The following is a 15543-nucleotide window of genomic DNA, read 5'->3' as shown; positions in this document are numbered from 1 at the left end:
TCATTTGAAACTATCATTTTATCCCCTCAAACTATCATTTTATGATGCAAAAGTATCATATTATCATCCAAAGAACTAAAACTATCATTATGAAACAAAAATATCATTTTATCATTTGAAACTATCATTTTGTCCCCTCATACTATCAATTTATGATGCAAAAGTATCATTTTATCCAACCAAAGAACTCAAACAATCAATTTATCATGCAAAAGTATCATTTTATCATTTGAAACTATCATTTTTTGATGCAAAAGTATTATTTTATCATCCAAAATTCTAAAACTATCATTATGAAACAAAAGTATCATTTTATCATTTGAAACTATCATTTTATCCCCTCAAACTATCATTTTATGATGCAAAAGTATCATATTATCATCCAAAGAACTAAAAGTATCATTATGAAACAAAAATATCATTTTATCATTTGAAACTATCATTTTATCCCGTTAAACTATCATTTTATGATGCAAAAGTATCATTTTATCATCCAAAAATCTAAAACTATCATTATAAAACAAAAGTATCATTTTATCATTTGAAACTATCATTTTATCCCCTCAAACTAACATTTTATGATGCAAAAGTATCATATTATCATCCAAAAATCTAAAACTATCATTATAAAACAAAAGTATCATTTTATCATTTGAAACTATCATTTTATCCCCTCAAACTATCATTTTATGATGCAAAAGTATCATATTATAATCCAAAGAACTAAAACTATCATTATGAAACAAAAATATCATTTTATCATTTGAAACTATCATTTTGTCCTCTCAAACTATCATTTTATGATGCAAAAGTATCATTTTATCCAACCAAAGAACTCAAACAATCAATTTATCATGCAAAAGTATCATTTTATCATTTGAAACTATCATTTTTTCCCCTCAAACTATCATTTTATGATGCAAAAGTATTATTTTATCATCCAAAATTCTAAAACTATCATTATGAAACAAAAGTATCATTTTATCATTTGAAACTATCATTTTATCCCCTCAAACTATCATTTTATGATGCAAAAGTATCATTTTATCATCCAAAAATCTAACTATCATTATGAAACAAAAGTATCATTTTATCATTTGAAACTATCATTTTATCCTCTCAAACTATCATTTTATGATGCAAAAGTATCATTTTATCATCCAAAGAACTAAAACTATCATTATAAAACAAAAATATCATTTTATCATTTGAAACTATCATTTTGTCCCCTCAAACTATCATTTTATGATGTAAAAATATCATTTTATCCAACCAAATAACTCAAACAATCAATTTATCATGCAAAAGTATCATTTTATCATTTGAAACTATCATTTTGTCCCCCTCAAACTATCATTTTATGATGCAAAAGTATCATTTTATCATCCAAAATTCTAAAACTATCATTATGGAACAAAAGTATCATTTTATCATTTGAAACTATCATTTTATCCCCTCAAACTATCATTTTATGATGCAAAAGTATCATTTTATCATCCAAAAATCTAAAACTATCATTATGAAACAAAAGTATCATTTAATCAGATTATCCATAGTGTTTAAGAACGAATTAATCAATGTCAATATCACTCTCATCTCATGTATTAAATCATTCCACAATAAGAACACAAATCTAACCATTCAACACTAGCTACTGAGCTAAAATATAGAACTCCATTCTATAAGAAAAAATATATGTTTAAAATATAGGGATTAAATGTTTTTTTTCATAAATAAAAATTTGAATATTCGCCTTCAATATATTCTATTGTAAATATGTAAAGCCCGAATTCAGAAATGATTGTCATTATCTTTATAAAATATATTATTATATACTTTTATTAAACATAATACATAATATAAAATATATTATTATATAATTTTATTAAACATAATACATAATTGGGGAGGAATTCGGTATTCGGTATAACGTACCGTGATTTCGGTATACCGCATATTGCGGTATACCGAAATCACGGTACGGTATACCGAAATGTCGGTAAGGTATCGGTATCGGAATTTTGGTATACCGACTTTTCGGTATACCGGTATGCGGTATACCGAAAAAAACGGTACGGTAAATGTATGCATTTTGGTCATACCGCACTTTTCGGTACGGTATGCGGTATGGCCATTTCGGCGCGGTATACCGTACCGTTCCAACCCTAGTCATGCAAATTGAAAATGTAGCACACAACTCACATTGTGCACCGACTAAACGAATCCACCAAATATAATGCAAAGCAATTCCAGTAATCCAAAACAAGGGTGAAGAGATGAAGCAATTAATTAGGCACGTGGCAGTGGGAATGACGGTGATAGTAGTGCTATCGGCAATTCCGGCGGATTCGTCGACGGACTGCAGCACAGTGACGGCGTTGGTGTCGTCGTGCTCGAGCTTCGTGAAAGACGGGACGCCCGATCCGATGCCCGGATCCCCCTGCTGTATGGCCATGACCACCCTCAACAACGTCGCTGACTCAGCCGACAACCGCCGCAGCGTCTGCCGCTGCTTGATGGACTTGATTACCCAAAACAACCCTAACGCCACCGCAATCGCCACCTTGCCTGGCTTCTGCGGTGTTTCTCTCGGATTCACCATTGATCCTAATACCGACTGCGAATAGTACTCTCTCTCTCGATCTCGATCTGGATTCGCTGTTAATTAATGGAGTAGTATGTGTGTGTAATTAAATTCAATTTTGTGTAGCATCGACCAATATGCTGAGCTTGAAGGAAGGTGATGGGCAATGCCGTGGATGGACGCAGGGAAACTGCAAATATGTTTTCTGGTTTTTTTCTTATTTCAAAAAATGGAACAATGTATCGAGTTTTCAATTTTTAGTGGAGTATTGAAATAAAATGGGCTAAGTAACTTGAATTCGAATGTATTTGAAAGATTTTCTAATTTGGGCTAAAAGCCAACAAATATACTACCAATTTTTGATCAATTAACGTTTTTATCATAAACTTTAAATATGGTCATAAAATACATTAACTTTTAATTTGTGGTCAGTTTTCCAAAAAATTCAATACGTGGTGTACCGGGATGTCTGCTTTATGACCGTCGGTAGTTCATATAACGAACTTATAATGTATTACAAAAAAAATACAAACTTCAAAATACACTCTTAAATTTGCTGGAAAATTTAATCGTGGGAAATTTACTATAATAAATTATAAGTTTGTGGGAAATTTACTTATAAGTTAAAATTCGTTATAAAAACAGAGTGTATATTTTGCTATTAAGTTTATAATTTCAACAATCATGCGTTGTAGATTTCATTAGAGTAATTCATAAGAAAGATGAATCTGAGAGAGTGTAACTGTAAATAGTAACACAGACGTAATAGATACTCCTTATTTATTTGAGTATTTCACCTTATGGCTTATGAGCATGTGACAGAATTTAAAAAAACATCCCGTGAGCTAATAATTCAAGACTCACTTTCAAGAAATGACAAATCTCAACCCTTTAAAAAAAGTAAAAAAAAAAAAGACAAAGGAATGAACGTCTTGTCATTTTGAAATTTGGTTCCATGCTTTTTTAGCAATTGTTGTTTAATGGAGGAAAATAGATGGGAGATTTGAATTGTATTCTATATAAAAACTAGAAAATGGGATTTCATTGTATAGAGTGAATTTTTCCAACGACCCCCTAAATAGGCACGGTAAATTTCAAGAAAAAACTCGCAGTGTCCAAAACAATTTGATGGAATTTTGAATTCAGATTTACTATCTATTTGTGGGGTATGTATTATCATGTTTTAACTTATTGTTATAATTGTCATTGAAATCATCATGGATTGTTACTCAAGTCAAAAGTGAAATTTTGTGTGATTGAAGTAATTAGTAATCCAAGTGGTCACAGCCTTTGTGACTTACTTCATTTTGTTTTAAATATTTAATTTTGAAATCCTTGTCCAACTTCACTAGCTTTTGTAGCATGCCAATTGAGAGAGTAAGACCATCCCCAATAGGAATAGCCCAGCAATAGCTCAGCCATAGCCTAGCCACTGCCACATCATCAGCACTAAAAATCCTCCTGTCATATCATCAAAACAAGCAAATAGCCCAGCCATAGCCTAGCCACATAATATCCACATCACTATTAACAAATATATACAAAATGAAATAATTAACAATCACACAATATACGAAATTTAATTTACGAGACATATACGGGAAAAGTTTAATAATAATATTAAAATTTTAAAAAGTACAATAATTTAAAAAAATACATTAATTTAAAAAAAATACAATACTAAAAAGGAGTGCCAATTCACTCCTCGTCTCCGTCGTCGCCGCCTCCGTCGCTGTCGCCGCCGCCGCCGCCGCCGGTCTCCCTCCGTGCCGCCTCCAACTCGTCCTGCAGGCTCATGAGCAAGGTTTGAAGCACGCTCTTCTCCACGGGATCCGTCGCCACCCGCCATTCGGCCATCGTCTTGATCAACTGAGCGCGCGTTTGGGCGCGAGCGAAGAATTTGAGATCTTCGGTGGATTGGCCAAGGGGGGATGCCGACTGGACCTCCTGGGAAGCCCCGACGTTCCCCCTCGCCTCCCGCTGAGCGCGCTTGCGCCCTATCTGGCGAGGTCGGCCACCGACCGAACGCGGCGTGGGGAACTCCTGTGTCGTCTCGGGGAGGTCGTGGGAACCACCGCTGCTGCCGCTGAAATCGTCGGTGTAGCTCAGTCGTTGCTTCTTCGGCCAGCCAGAGTCGACACCTACTCGGAACTTCTCGGACTCGTTTAGCACAAGATAGCAGTTCCAGTAGGTGAAGTCTTGTATACCCCCTTCAGTGGGAAGGCTTTCTCAGCTATTCTCCTGCAGTCCTCCTCCGTTTGGCCACTGCTCATCATGCGGAGTGCGTTGGTGTACAAACCCGAAAATCGGGAGACCGCACTCCTGATTCGGTTCCAGGCCTTCCGGCAATCCTCCCCGTTGCGTGGCCTCCCCTCCGGGCAAAATCTCATGTAGGCTGCTGCTATCTTGCCCCACATGTTGACGATCCTCTGCTCGTTCGAAACGAGAGGATCGTCGCAAACACTCACCACGCCTTGCAGAGCGCGACGTTCTCCTCGTCCGTCCACCTCCTCCGTACCTCCTCCTCACCCGGCTGCGACGACTCGCCGACCTTCTTCTTGCCCTTCTTCGCGGGGGCGCCACGCACCCGCTCTGCCCCTCCCCCTTCAACGAGAGTTTCCGGAGCTCCCGGAGTATCAAACACCAAGTCATCTAAGGAGAAACTATCAAACCCCAAGGGCGTTTGGGTCGATGTGTGCGATGAACCAGTCGAAAAATCTAAACTGGGGCGATAGACATCCCCCGCCGTCGCCGGGGACCCCCCATAAGTCCACTGTGTAGCCGGTACTACCCCCGGAGTCCCCTGTGTCGGCGGTACCCCCCCGGGCATCATCTGCATCCCGGGTGCCCATCCCGGTGGTGCCCACCCCGGTACCGCCGGAAACCCCCCGGCGGACTCCCCCCCGTTGGCATCCCGGAATACATCTGCTGCCACTGGTACATGTTGTATTACCCGGGCATCTGACCCCATCCACTTCCCACGGGGATCGACGGAGTTTGTGACCCGCTACTCCCGGAACTAGGCTCGTTGTTGAGATCTATTTCCCTTGTTGATCTTGTACAGAGATTAAGATAGAGAGAGTACTCGTTAAAACAAGTGGTGCGAATGAAAATGACGAGCAAAGCGCGTATATATAGTGTTTCGGAAAAAAAAAAATTAAATTTCGCGCTAGGCGGTGCGCTGGGCGATCCGGGCGCTGCAATAGCGTCGAGCGGACCGCCCAGCGCTGCGCGGTTTCTCTCTCCATTCGCCCGCTGGGCGACTGCAATAGACCGCCCAGCGAACCGCCCAGCGCCGGCGGTCGGCTGGGCGGCATTGTGGATGGTCTAAGAGAGAAGTGAGAACATTCATCAAATCACAAATCATAATACAGCAAATTATCAATCTTCTACAATAGTATGTTATAAACAACAGCACAAAATACAAATCAAATATGTGCAATATTGTTTATTATGGTTGGAAATAAACACGAGCTCAATCTATTCTTACAAACAATTTCTGATCACAAACAAAACACACTTACGAAGCCAACTTCAAGAAACAAGAAAATCATGAGCTCTTTTCTCCAAACTACTCCTTAGTTCTTACCATAAGTTCTACCAACAATTTTCATGCCTTACAATACGTGAATCTTCTGCACACACAGACTTTTATGATGTAGCTCAGACAAAAATCATGGCAAAGAAATTTATCTGTAGGCCCTACTACTGTAGCCAGCATTGTTTCTGGGGGTCCCCGGCCTCTTTAAAAGACCAGAGTACATATATGTGTTGCTAAATGCAGATCCCCTTTCTGAGATAGTGTCCATATTCCAAGGATCACAGCCATGTGTAGCGTTCAAGGCGAGCTCCTCCTGCTTTGTTGTTCTCTGCTTGGGCGCGCTATGAGACCTGACTTTAGCACGAGATGACTCGGTATTTGCCATGTAACTGGGGTGGCTAAGATAATCACCAAAAACACTTCTTGAGCACTCGCTCCGCGCAGGAGTGAATGGGCCCCTTAGGTTGCTGGTTCGTCTGGACGAAGCTGAGTGTACTCTTGGGCTGTTGTCAGCAGTCCTTGCTTCCTCGGATGATATGCTAGGATTCGGTTTTTGAAGCTTTGAGAAAACTCTCTTTGAATAGTCATGTCCTAAGTCATTATTCTTCCATGCTGAGAAATTGTGGGAGTTAGGAATTGCTCTGTTGTCACCACCGGTTTTCTGGCGAGGCTTCCATGTATCTATCTCCAGTATCTTGTCATTTCTCTCATCATCAGCATTCCCACTCTCTAGGGAGGCCTCATCATGAAGGTTGTTCCGCGCGTTTTGTTCCATCCAGTGATTTAACCATCTTGAAGCTTGATGTGGCTTCTCTTTGTTGACGTTGTTTCCAATATGTGATCTTGAATGCTGTTGCTGCATTTTCAGTAAGCCACAAGGCACAATAAACGAATGTTCTTTGCTTGATTTCTTTAATATCGTGAGTAAGTAGAATCGGGATTATCATCAGTAAACTACCTTAATAAGAGATCCACCATGTTTCAAAGTATTTGACATCTCTGCGTTTTTTCCAATGCTTCCCACGCCCTGCAAGTATTTTGAACACAAGAACAGAATGTTAATGAACAGCACACTCCGAGTCATAGAAGTTCATTAAAGCAGATGTCTTTTGCAACTCACTAATTCTTGAACTGAACAAAACATGTCCCTACTTAAGCACTGAAAAGTAGACTCACTGTATGACTAGAACTACTGAAGAAGTTAATTCTGGCATCTGTGTAAGATCGATGTGCAGAGGCTCGAGCCTGGATCTTGGCCATTGTTTGCATGCGGTAGAGCATATCTGTGCTTTGCTTTCTCACAATGTGCCCTCTCACCAGGGCTTGAAGCTTTACTAATCCCTTAAGGGCCTTCAACGCTCTCTTAGCCTACAAACACGCATTAGACATCATACCATCTTTGCTTTGTCACACGACAAATATGACATAAATAATTTGTAACAACTAACAAGAATTGACCTTATAGATGCTTAAAAAGATAGTAGCCACAAAAGAGCAACAGAGTTAAGCCAAACGCTTATGAATCAAGTATTTTCAGGAGTTTCTCGCTTGCTCTGCAACGGGATTCCTAGAACTGTATATCAAGCTTATCACCAGGTCCTTACAAGAAAGTCTTAAGATTTTCATTACAAGATTCTTGAGATGTATCTAGTAAACAGTCTTAGTCAATTCAATAAGCAGCAGCAACTGTTTAGATCAGGTGATCGTCCATTGTTGCGTCATTCAACTTAAAATTGGTCACTAATGACATCTAAGTCTCACTCGCCACTGTTTTACACGCACAAAGGTAAGAAAACTTGTGATTCAAAATAGTGGGTCGTTAACTGGTAAGCCTAAAGAATGCTACCAAAACTGTAAAGTTGTTTCGCCTGTGCACAGAAAAAGTTCAACTTCACATGTTATGCATCACATGGAAGTTATCCTAAAAACTATGCCTTCATGTCTCATACTGGCCAAATAAAAGGACATTTACAAACTTCACCATCAAAGTAAAACACAGAAGCCCCTATTCCATTACCAAAGGATAAACCACAGACAATAACAGGCATCGAAAACTCCCAAAAGAAAAACGGAAATATTCATCACAGCTCAGAATTGCTGCAACATCTGTGTTAGAAGACAAAGGAACTAATTGTTGGCGATTGTGAAATGTCACGGCCACTAGCTTGGTGGAATTGAGTCCCTCTTTTTCTCTACCACTCCTTTACTTGATGACCTATAACATCAACTAGTACTTCCCCCAAAATCACATACCGTATTTGTTTATTAGAGGTGAAAGTCGAAGAGCATCTACTAATATGGTGCATGTTGTCAGCATGTGTGAATCGAACTAGTGGTATATGATTTGCTGTCATTCCCCACAAAATATATACTCGTATGACAAAGACTGCATCACATAATCCAAGAAACGGAAGAGGGACTCCCATCCCCCCAAACTTCCTGGCCACAAATTGAAGTCCACAACCACAACTCAGTTATTGCTTCCACCCTCTTCGGATTCATTTCCATAATCAAACAAATCACGCACTTTTTTAACTAAAAGAGAATACCAGAAACATAAATTGAGTAAAAGACACAATTTTTATAGTTAGAGGTGAAAAAAAAAGCAAAATTACGAACCAAATAAGCTCGGAAAGCAGACTGAATCTTGACTGCGGCCAATACAGACCTCCGATCAGCAATGTTTGGTGCAGTTCTCCCACTCCCACTGCCGCTGGTCAACCGAACCACCTGAGCGGCGGCCTGGGCTGCAGCCAGCGCCGCCTCGGCGACAGCCGCCGTGGCAGCGGCCACCGCTATTGCATGCTTGTTGGCGTCTATTCCGTCAATGTAGGGACTGGCCATGGGGTCCTCGGCGTAATTCTTGAAGTTGAGGGAAGCATCGAGGGAATCGGAGGGATTCCACTTATTCTTCTTGTTTCCCTTCGCCGGGGGCTTTTTGGAGGTGAAAAGCGAACGGAACCACCTAGCAGCCTTACCCATGGCGCATTATAGGAATTGGAGATGAAGAGATGGATTGAGGTTGAGATGCGGAGAGCATTTTGGTGGAGAGGGCATAGGAATTTGGATGAGAAGATCAATCGGTGGTATTTAATGAAGTGGGGAAGGTTTAAACTTTTTGACAGAGAGGGAGAGAGTGATCATCACGCACGATGCTGGTGCTGTGGTGTTAATATGAAAATTTAAAGTGTTTTTTTATTGAAAAAATAACTTGAAAGTTGAACTTTTTGTAGGTAAAAAAGTCCAGTGAGAACTCATTTTAATTTTGACTCTTTTAACTAAGGAGATGAAATTTTTTTAGCTCTATGAATTGATAGTGAACGATAACTTCTCCCACTGCTACATGCATTAATTTTTCTCGGTTCTTGGTATAGAGATCAGCAAGTTTTATACATGGACCAAGTTTTAATGCAAGGATTTAATAAATCGATATGAAAGTGCTAAAGTTTTGGTGCAAGTCAAAGTGCAAGTTAATGTTATAACTAAGTTAAGGACACAATTTTGAATAATTTAAAAATGTGAGACTCAAAACAGAATTTTACTACAAACTAAAATATTACTTTACTCTAGCCGAGTGAATTTGAATCGTATTCGCATAAAACTTTATATGAAAATGAAGTGCTCCCAATATCATTTCATGATTTTAGTTTCGAACTTTTGGACACAATACTTTATAATCCTCATATCTTAAGATTATCTGGTCATGAGCCGGAAAGATTAAAGATTTAAAAATAAAATAAAATAAAATAGTATATCTCTTTTATTTACACAAAGTGCGTAAACTATTGTTTTCTAGTACTCCTAGTATTTTTTTTGAAGTACACTTTACAGACGTGTTATCTTTGCTCTTAAAAAATAAAATTATTTTTATGTGTCAAAGTACTAACTTTAGTTTCTTGCTCAAGTCTTTATGATAAACCGAATTAGCCGGCGTGAGGCTTTAGTTTGTAGTAGTATTTATTAATTGATTTTATTTGAGAGCGAGGTTTTAGGTGTTTCATTCTTTTGAACGAACAAACTGGTACTTGCAAAAGGGCTTGATATGTCAATTTTAAAAAAGAAAAGAGGTGTTTTTCAAAACAATTGGCGAAGAAATCCCATAATTAGTTTGGTTGGCAAAAATCTTGCACTTGAAGAAGTACCAAGAGTGATGATGATTGGAACAAATAAATGGGATGATTATGAAAACAATTTCACACGTTAAGAATTAGGTAATATATTTTGGTGTTAAAAATGATTCCAATTTCCCACTCGTCTCATCCACAGTAATAAAAGAAAGGTAATGGGCACACAAGACCCAAAGATGGGTAAAGCTAACAAGAGCCACTAACTAGTCCTAGTAAGTAACCCATAGGCCCCCCCACCCCCACCCCCACCCCTACTTATGAAAGTGAAATCACACATTACTGCACCACCTAACCAAATCTCCTTCAAGGCTTCAACACACAACAAACACAAACATCTACTCCCCATGTTATGCAACAACAAATTGAAAATCATAGATTCCACCATCACAACCTCAGATGATTGAAGTGGGCCGAGTTGATATACAATAACTCTACACCAACTCTCTAAGCTCAGGATTTATTTACTACGTACACTTACTTGACACAGTCATCAATTTGCACAACTGTGAATTGCATTTCTGAATAGTTTTATCCAATGGCTGATCCATAAATTAAAAATGGTGGGGTCAGATAAGGAGTAATATTTAAATATATAAAATATTAATAAAATACATTGCAAATGAAATATATCTATTTTATATTAAGCGCGATAATTGACTTCTACGAGTATTCATGTTTTGAAGCTAACTTAAAGTTATTTCATCGGAAATAGCTACGAATATATCTTTTAGTCGTTGTTCGTGTTCAACATTAGTACTAGAAGAATATACGAAAGCGCAAAATCTTTATAAAAGAAATGTATCCATTAATCTAAATGAAAAGTAATTAAAATCAAAGATCAAAAGTAATTATTATATTTATTAAAACTAGATAAAAATTTTATTAGTTACTACTCCTACTAGTTTAAAATAAAAGTAAAATATAATAAAACAAGATTAAAAGATAATCAACAAACTACTAAAAAATAAAACTAAAAAGTAATAAATCATGATTAAAAGATGATCAATAAACTAGAAACCGAGAATTCTTATTTATAAATAAAGTTTAAACACTTATATAAAGATAAAATTGTTAAAAAGAAAAGTATAGATTGTATTTTTTTAATTAATAAAAATCCCAAACCTAAGCCAAATACATAAAAACAAGAAGGGAAAATGAATCGTGGGGCGGAGTTCCGGATGCCGTGGGGTCGGGGGCTGTTGAGAGGAGTCTTCCGGCGGTTCTCCGGGGACGGCGACCCCACCTGCATCCGCAGCTGGTTTTATCCTTTCATATTGATGGTGTACAACATGGGCCGCCGAAAACACCATCAGATAAATTAACCAGCATCGAGTCCGGTCCCTTGATCATCAGAAACAGAGAAACTCGGGCTTTCAAATGCAAAAAAAATTATAGGGAAAAATTAAGATAACCTTTAATTACACCCAGGACGAGCAGAGCCAAGCTAAGCTCCTCAATAAGGCATTTCCGCTGTCTTGACTCCTGTTAGCAGTATGTCATCTCCTGGCCCCTACCTCACTCGGGGAAGACTGACTCGATATCAGTTGGGAATACTGAACCATGTACTAGGACCAAGGAAAAATTTCCCAATTTATATCCTAAACACCAGCAGCTTGAAAGAAGAAGAAGACGGATGTAGGTGCTGGCTGTCAACCATTACCTACACATGGATCAGGAGAAGTGAATCTTGTCAAAAAAGCATCACTCCCATGAGATATAAAAGTTCCATGCCGTCTTAGCAGCTATACCTACCTGTTTCAATTGATCACCATTTGACATGGGATCCTCAAACTGGCTATGAATCAATGAGTCCTGCATCACAGAAGTACATAGCAGGTTACTGAAAGCATTTATGAAGAGTATGCAATAGATGGCAGGCGTAAATGTACTTACTTGAAGGAATCGAGCATGGCTAGGAGAATAATGTTGGTTAGTGTAAATATTGGAAGGTTCATAAATGTTAGGATTAGATTGTGGGTTAATGGTCAAATTAGATGCTTCATACATACTCTGCTCCATATGAATGGATTCAATGGTGTATAAGCCCTTCAATACAAATAAAAATACACAGTAAAACATCTGGTTTTAATAGGAAGGACACAAACAGCCAATCAAGAAGTTTTTCAAAATCCAACCTATATACCTGTGTAAGGGGGGAGTCAGTGAAGGTGCTGGATTTAGAGAAGAAATATACGAGGGAAGAGCACATGCAACAGATAGAACCGTCCCAGTGGTTCCCGTTGAACGGATATTTGGATTGCCACTCACACCAGGGATTTGTTCACCACAGTGATTCAGTTGATCTTTATCAGGTACTCCTATACATTCTGCTCCAGTGGTTCCTTTAATCACATCCACATCCTCATCCTCAAAGTCATTTCTATCAAGGCCAACATCTGCTAATTCGTTGTCTGAAGCACGAGGACCTTTCAGAGCATGGCTTCGCAAAAGCCCAACATGCTCAAACTTCATGCAGTTGCAAGAAACAGTGCCATCGAAAGAATTATATGCAACCAAGAAGTCTTTAATCAAGGACTTTTAGAGCATGACTTTCCATATGTTTTGGCTTTGTAATCAGTTCTTGTATCATGCTCACCACGCTTATCAATGATGACATTTAAACATTTCTCGTATTCTCTCTGAAATACTTCAAAAGCCTTAGGGGTATACGTCTCACTAGGATGCTTGAGTAAGATTGCATTAGCCATTAAAACCGGAGCATGGCTTCCCATGTCAAGGGTTGACTCTAGCTCTCTGTATCTTTGTTCATTGACTACATTCTCAAAATGTTTAAAAAACTGAAGAACATCAATATCCGGCGATAAGCAGCTTCTGAGTTTATCAGACACAAGCTCCACTAGGTGTGTGCCATTTCTCTCAACAAAGAAAGTATTTCTACCATATGCTACAGCCCATTTCTCCTTCTCTCTATACATCCATCTCAACCATGCATTATTACACAAGCCATGTCTCACCAACATAGAGTCCCACGCTTGGATGAAATCTTCCACTTGGTCATGACCAAAGATACAACTTCTAAGATCAATCACTAAAGAATCATATTCCTTAACCACATGGCGAAGATGTTTAAGGGCAATCAGATACATCTGCCAGGCACAAATGCAGTGGCTTGTTTCCGGTAATACTGCATGAATAGCTTGAACAACCATTGCATCCTGATCTGACATAATGAACTTAGGTTTCTTACCAGACATCGCTTCAACAAAAGTATGAACAAGCCGTGTGTGTGAGTTGGTCAAGCGGTAGAGAGGTTAATAATGCCTGAGGCCAAAGGTCTCGGGTTCGAGTCCTCCATGGCACGGTCTTTAAGTATATGTTCGTTTAACCATCAAAAAAAGAAAAAAGTATGAACAAACCACTTGAAGGAATTAACACTATCATTATATAAGAAGGCAGCACCAAAAATGCCGACTTGCTTATGATTATTTAGTCCAACAAACTGAACAAGAGGACAGAAGCTTTAGTTTCTTATGCACGACGTATCTAGACAGACAACATCCCCAAAATGGCCATATTCCATTATCATATTGTCATCGGCAAAAAATATATTGCTAACCTTATCATCAATGTTAAGTTGTAATTGGTAGAAGAATGAAGGGTTTACAAAATGCTCTCTGGAAATAATACATCAGGCATGCAGCATCTCCTTCCTTCATATCTCTTGTTCGTTTGGAGCTCAAGAAAATCGCATCATCTATTTGAAGGCCATTGAATTTTTCTGGAGGGCAAAACCGTATACCAAACGTCTAAAAGGACAGTTTTGACTGAATCTCGGAGTTCTTCAATGAGTCAGTTTCAGAAACTTCAGTAGATTCCCCCTTACCTGATAGAGATTCCAGTAACATCTCAGCTTGAGTCAGATTCACATCCTCATGAGCTTCAAATTGAGTAACAAGGTATTTTCCATCAGTTTGACGAGTTACTACCATGTAAGCCAACCAACCTGTTCTTGTTTCCTTGCGATGTTTCTTCACATTAACATCCCTCGGTGACCTTGTCTGGAACAAGTAAACTTTCTTGACATCACCCGTCCATGGACCTTGCTCCTATTGACCCAGTCTTTTCTTACACTGAACCCTACCAACTCAGCATATGTATGGTAAAATCTATATGCTTGCTCATCAGAATCAAACTCAGTGCCCAGTTTGAGTACATCATGTTTCAAAGAACGACGAGAACAAACCCCATTGACATTGGATGATTTTGGACTAGGACAGTCATGATCCACATTCAAGTCCAAATTATTTGAGATGCCAACATCTGCATCATTATCATGGTTCATAACTTCCTCGCATTCATTTACATCCATGGCCCTGCAAAAGGCGAGAATGAACAATCAAATTTTGTTTTCAATCAAAAAGCTCCCTAGTAGACTTTCTGTTTATTTCCTTCTGTTCCCCTCTGGTTCCTTCAAATAGAAAAGGACGGAAATCAATTAAACGGAAGCAAAGACTGAATCATAGTAAACAATAAATGAGATAATATAATGAGTTCAGGGCAGCTAAAGATCTCGTATTCTTTCCCTAGAACCGGATTTGTCTCTCAACAAACATGATATATTAGGAAACTGACAAGAATACGAAAAAAGACATGAAACCTTATGATGATAATTTATTTATTTGCAGTACATACTGGACAGTGCAATATATAATGCCACCAACTGCGTCATTTTTAATTGAAATGAAACCACGAATGAATCAAATTCCAGCAGTGTATAAAGGGTTCTATTCTGCTCTGCTCTGCGCTTGTTAGTATGTTAATCCTATATAAAATTTACACTTTTCAGTCTATAACCATATATCATGAGAACACACATCTTGACACAACCAAATAAGTATGGATTTTCACTAAACAGTTGTAGTTTGAAGATTCCTTCTGAACATATCGAATAATATTTGAAAAAGATGGGGAAGGTTCCTTCATGACAAACACAAGACCATTCGAAAGTAAAGTTCATAAAGTTTTGGGGAAATGGTGACAATCGATAGTGCTAAATAAAATCCAACCGTGCATGTTTTTTGGGTCAGTTGCTGTCTCTTGGATACGAGTATACGACCCTGACCCGCTCGTTCGTTCGATTTTTTTTTTTTTAATTTGTATACAAGATTTCATTTTATTTTATGCATAATATTATTGTTTAAACATAATTATCTTACCAAAAAATGGTAGATGAAACTTTGATAATTATAGGTTGTTTTCTTGTAGAATATTTTCTATCAATACTTCCTAAGAATCGACTGTGTTTCTAGTTAAAAATTGATGAAACTTTG

At 38.3% G+C, this 15543-nt stretch overlaps 3 protein-coding genes across 3 annotated transcripts; 1 reads left to right on the top strand and 2 right to left on the bottom strand.

The window, feature by feature from the left end:
- Positions 1 to 2230: 2230 nt before the first annotated feature.
- Positions 2231 to 2881, top strand: LOC121800270 (putative non-specific lipid-transfer protein 14). Its single transcript, XM_042199842.1, has 2 exons — positions 2231 to 2626; positions 2711 to 2881. Exons 1-2 carry the CDS (start codon positions 2277 to 2279, stop codon positions 2742 to 2744), a joined length of 384 nt encoding a protein of 127 aa, XP_042055776.1. The 5' UTR covers positions 2231 to 2276; the 3' UTR covers positions 2745 to 2881.
- A 3125-nt stretch (positions 2882 to 6006) lies between these two features.
- On the bottom strand, positions 6007 to 9250 carry LOC121799021 (protein IQ-DOMAIN 25-like). The gene is made up of 4 exons (XM_042198329.1): positions 8745 to 9250; positions 7302 to 7493; positions 7084 to 7152; positions 6007 to 6981 (listed from the first exon to the last, which is right to left on the bottom strand). Exons 1-4 carry the CDS (start codon positions 9105 to 9107, stop codon positions 6274 to 6276), a joined length of 1332 nt encoding a protein of 443 aa, XP_042054263.1. The 5' UTR covers positions 9108 to 9250; the 3' UTR covers positions 6007 to 6273.
- Positions 9251 to 11384: 2134 nt separating this feature from the next.
- LOC121800043 lies at positions 11385 to 14974 on the bottom strand. The gene is made up of 4 exons (XM_042199597.1): positions 12396 to 14974; positions 12146 to 12298; positions 12005 to 12064; positions 11385 to 11912 (listed from the first exon to the last, which is right to left on the bottom strand). Exons 1-4 carry the CDS (start codon positions 12459 to 12461, stop codon positions 11844 to 11846), a joined length of 348 nt encoding a protein of 115 aa, XP_042055531.1. The 5' UTR covers positions 12462 to 14974; the 3' UTR covers positions 11385 to 11843.
- Between the last annotated feature and the right edge of the window lie 569 nt (positions 14975 to 15543).

The sequence above is a fragment of the Salvia splendens genome, chromosome 4 (assembly GCF_004379255.2).
Source record: "Salvia splendens isolate huo1 chromosome 4, SspV2, whole genome shotgun sequence".
Classification (NCBI taxonomy): Eukaryota; Viridiplantae; Streptophyta; class Magnoliopsida; order Lamiales; family Lamiaceae; genus Salvia; species Salvia splendens.
The sequence above is the reverse complement of the archived record's forward strand: the minus strand, read 5'-3'. Positions and strand labels throughout refer to the sequence as shown.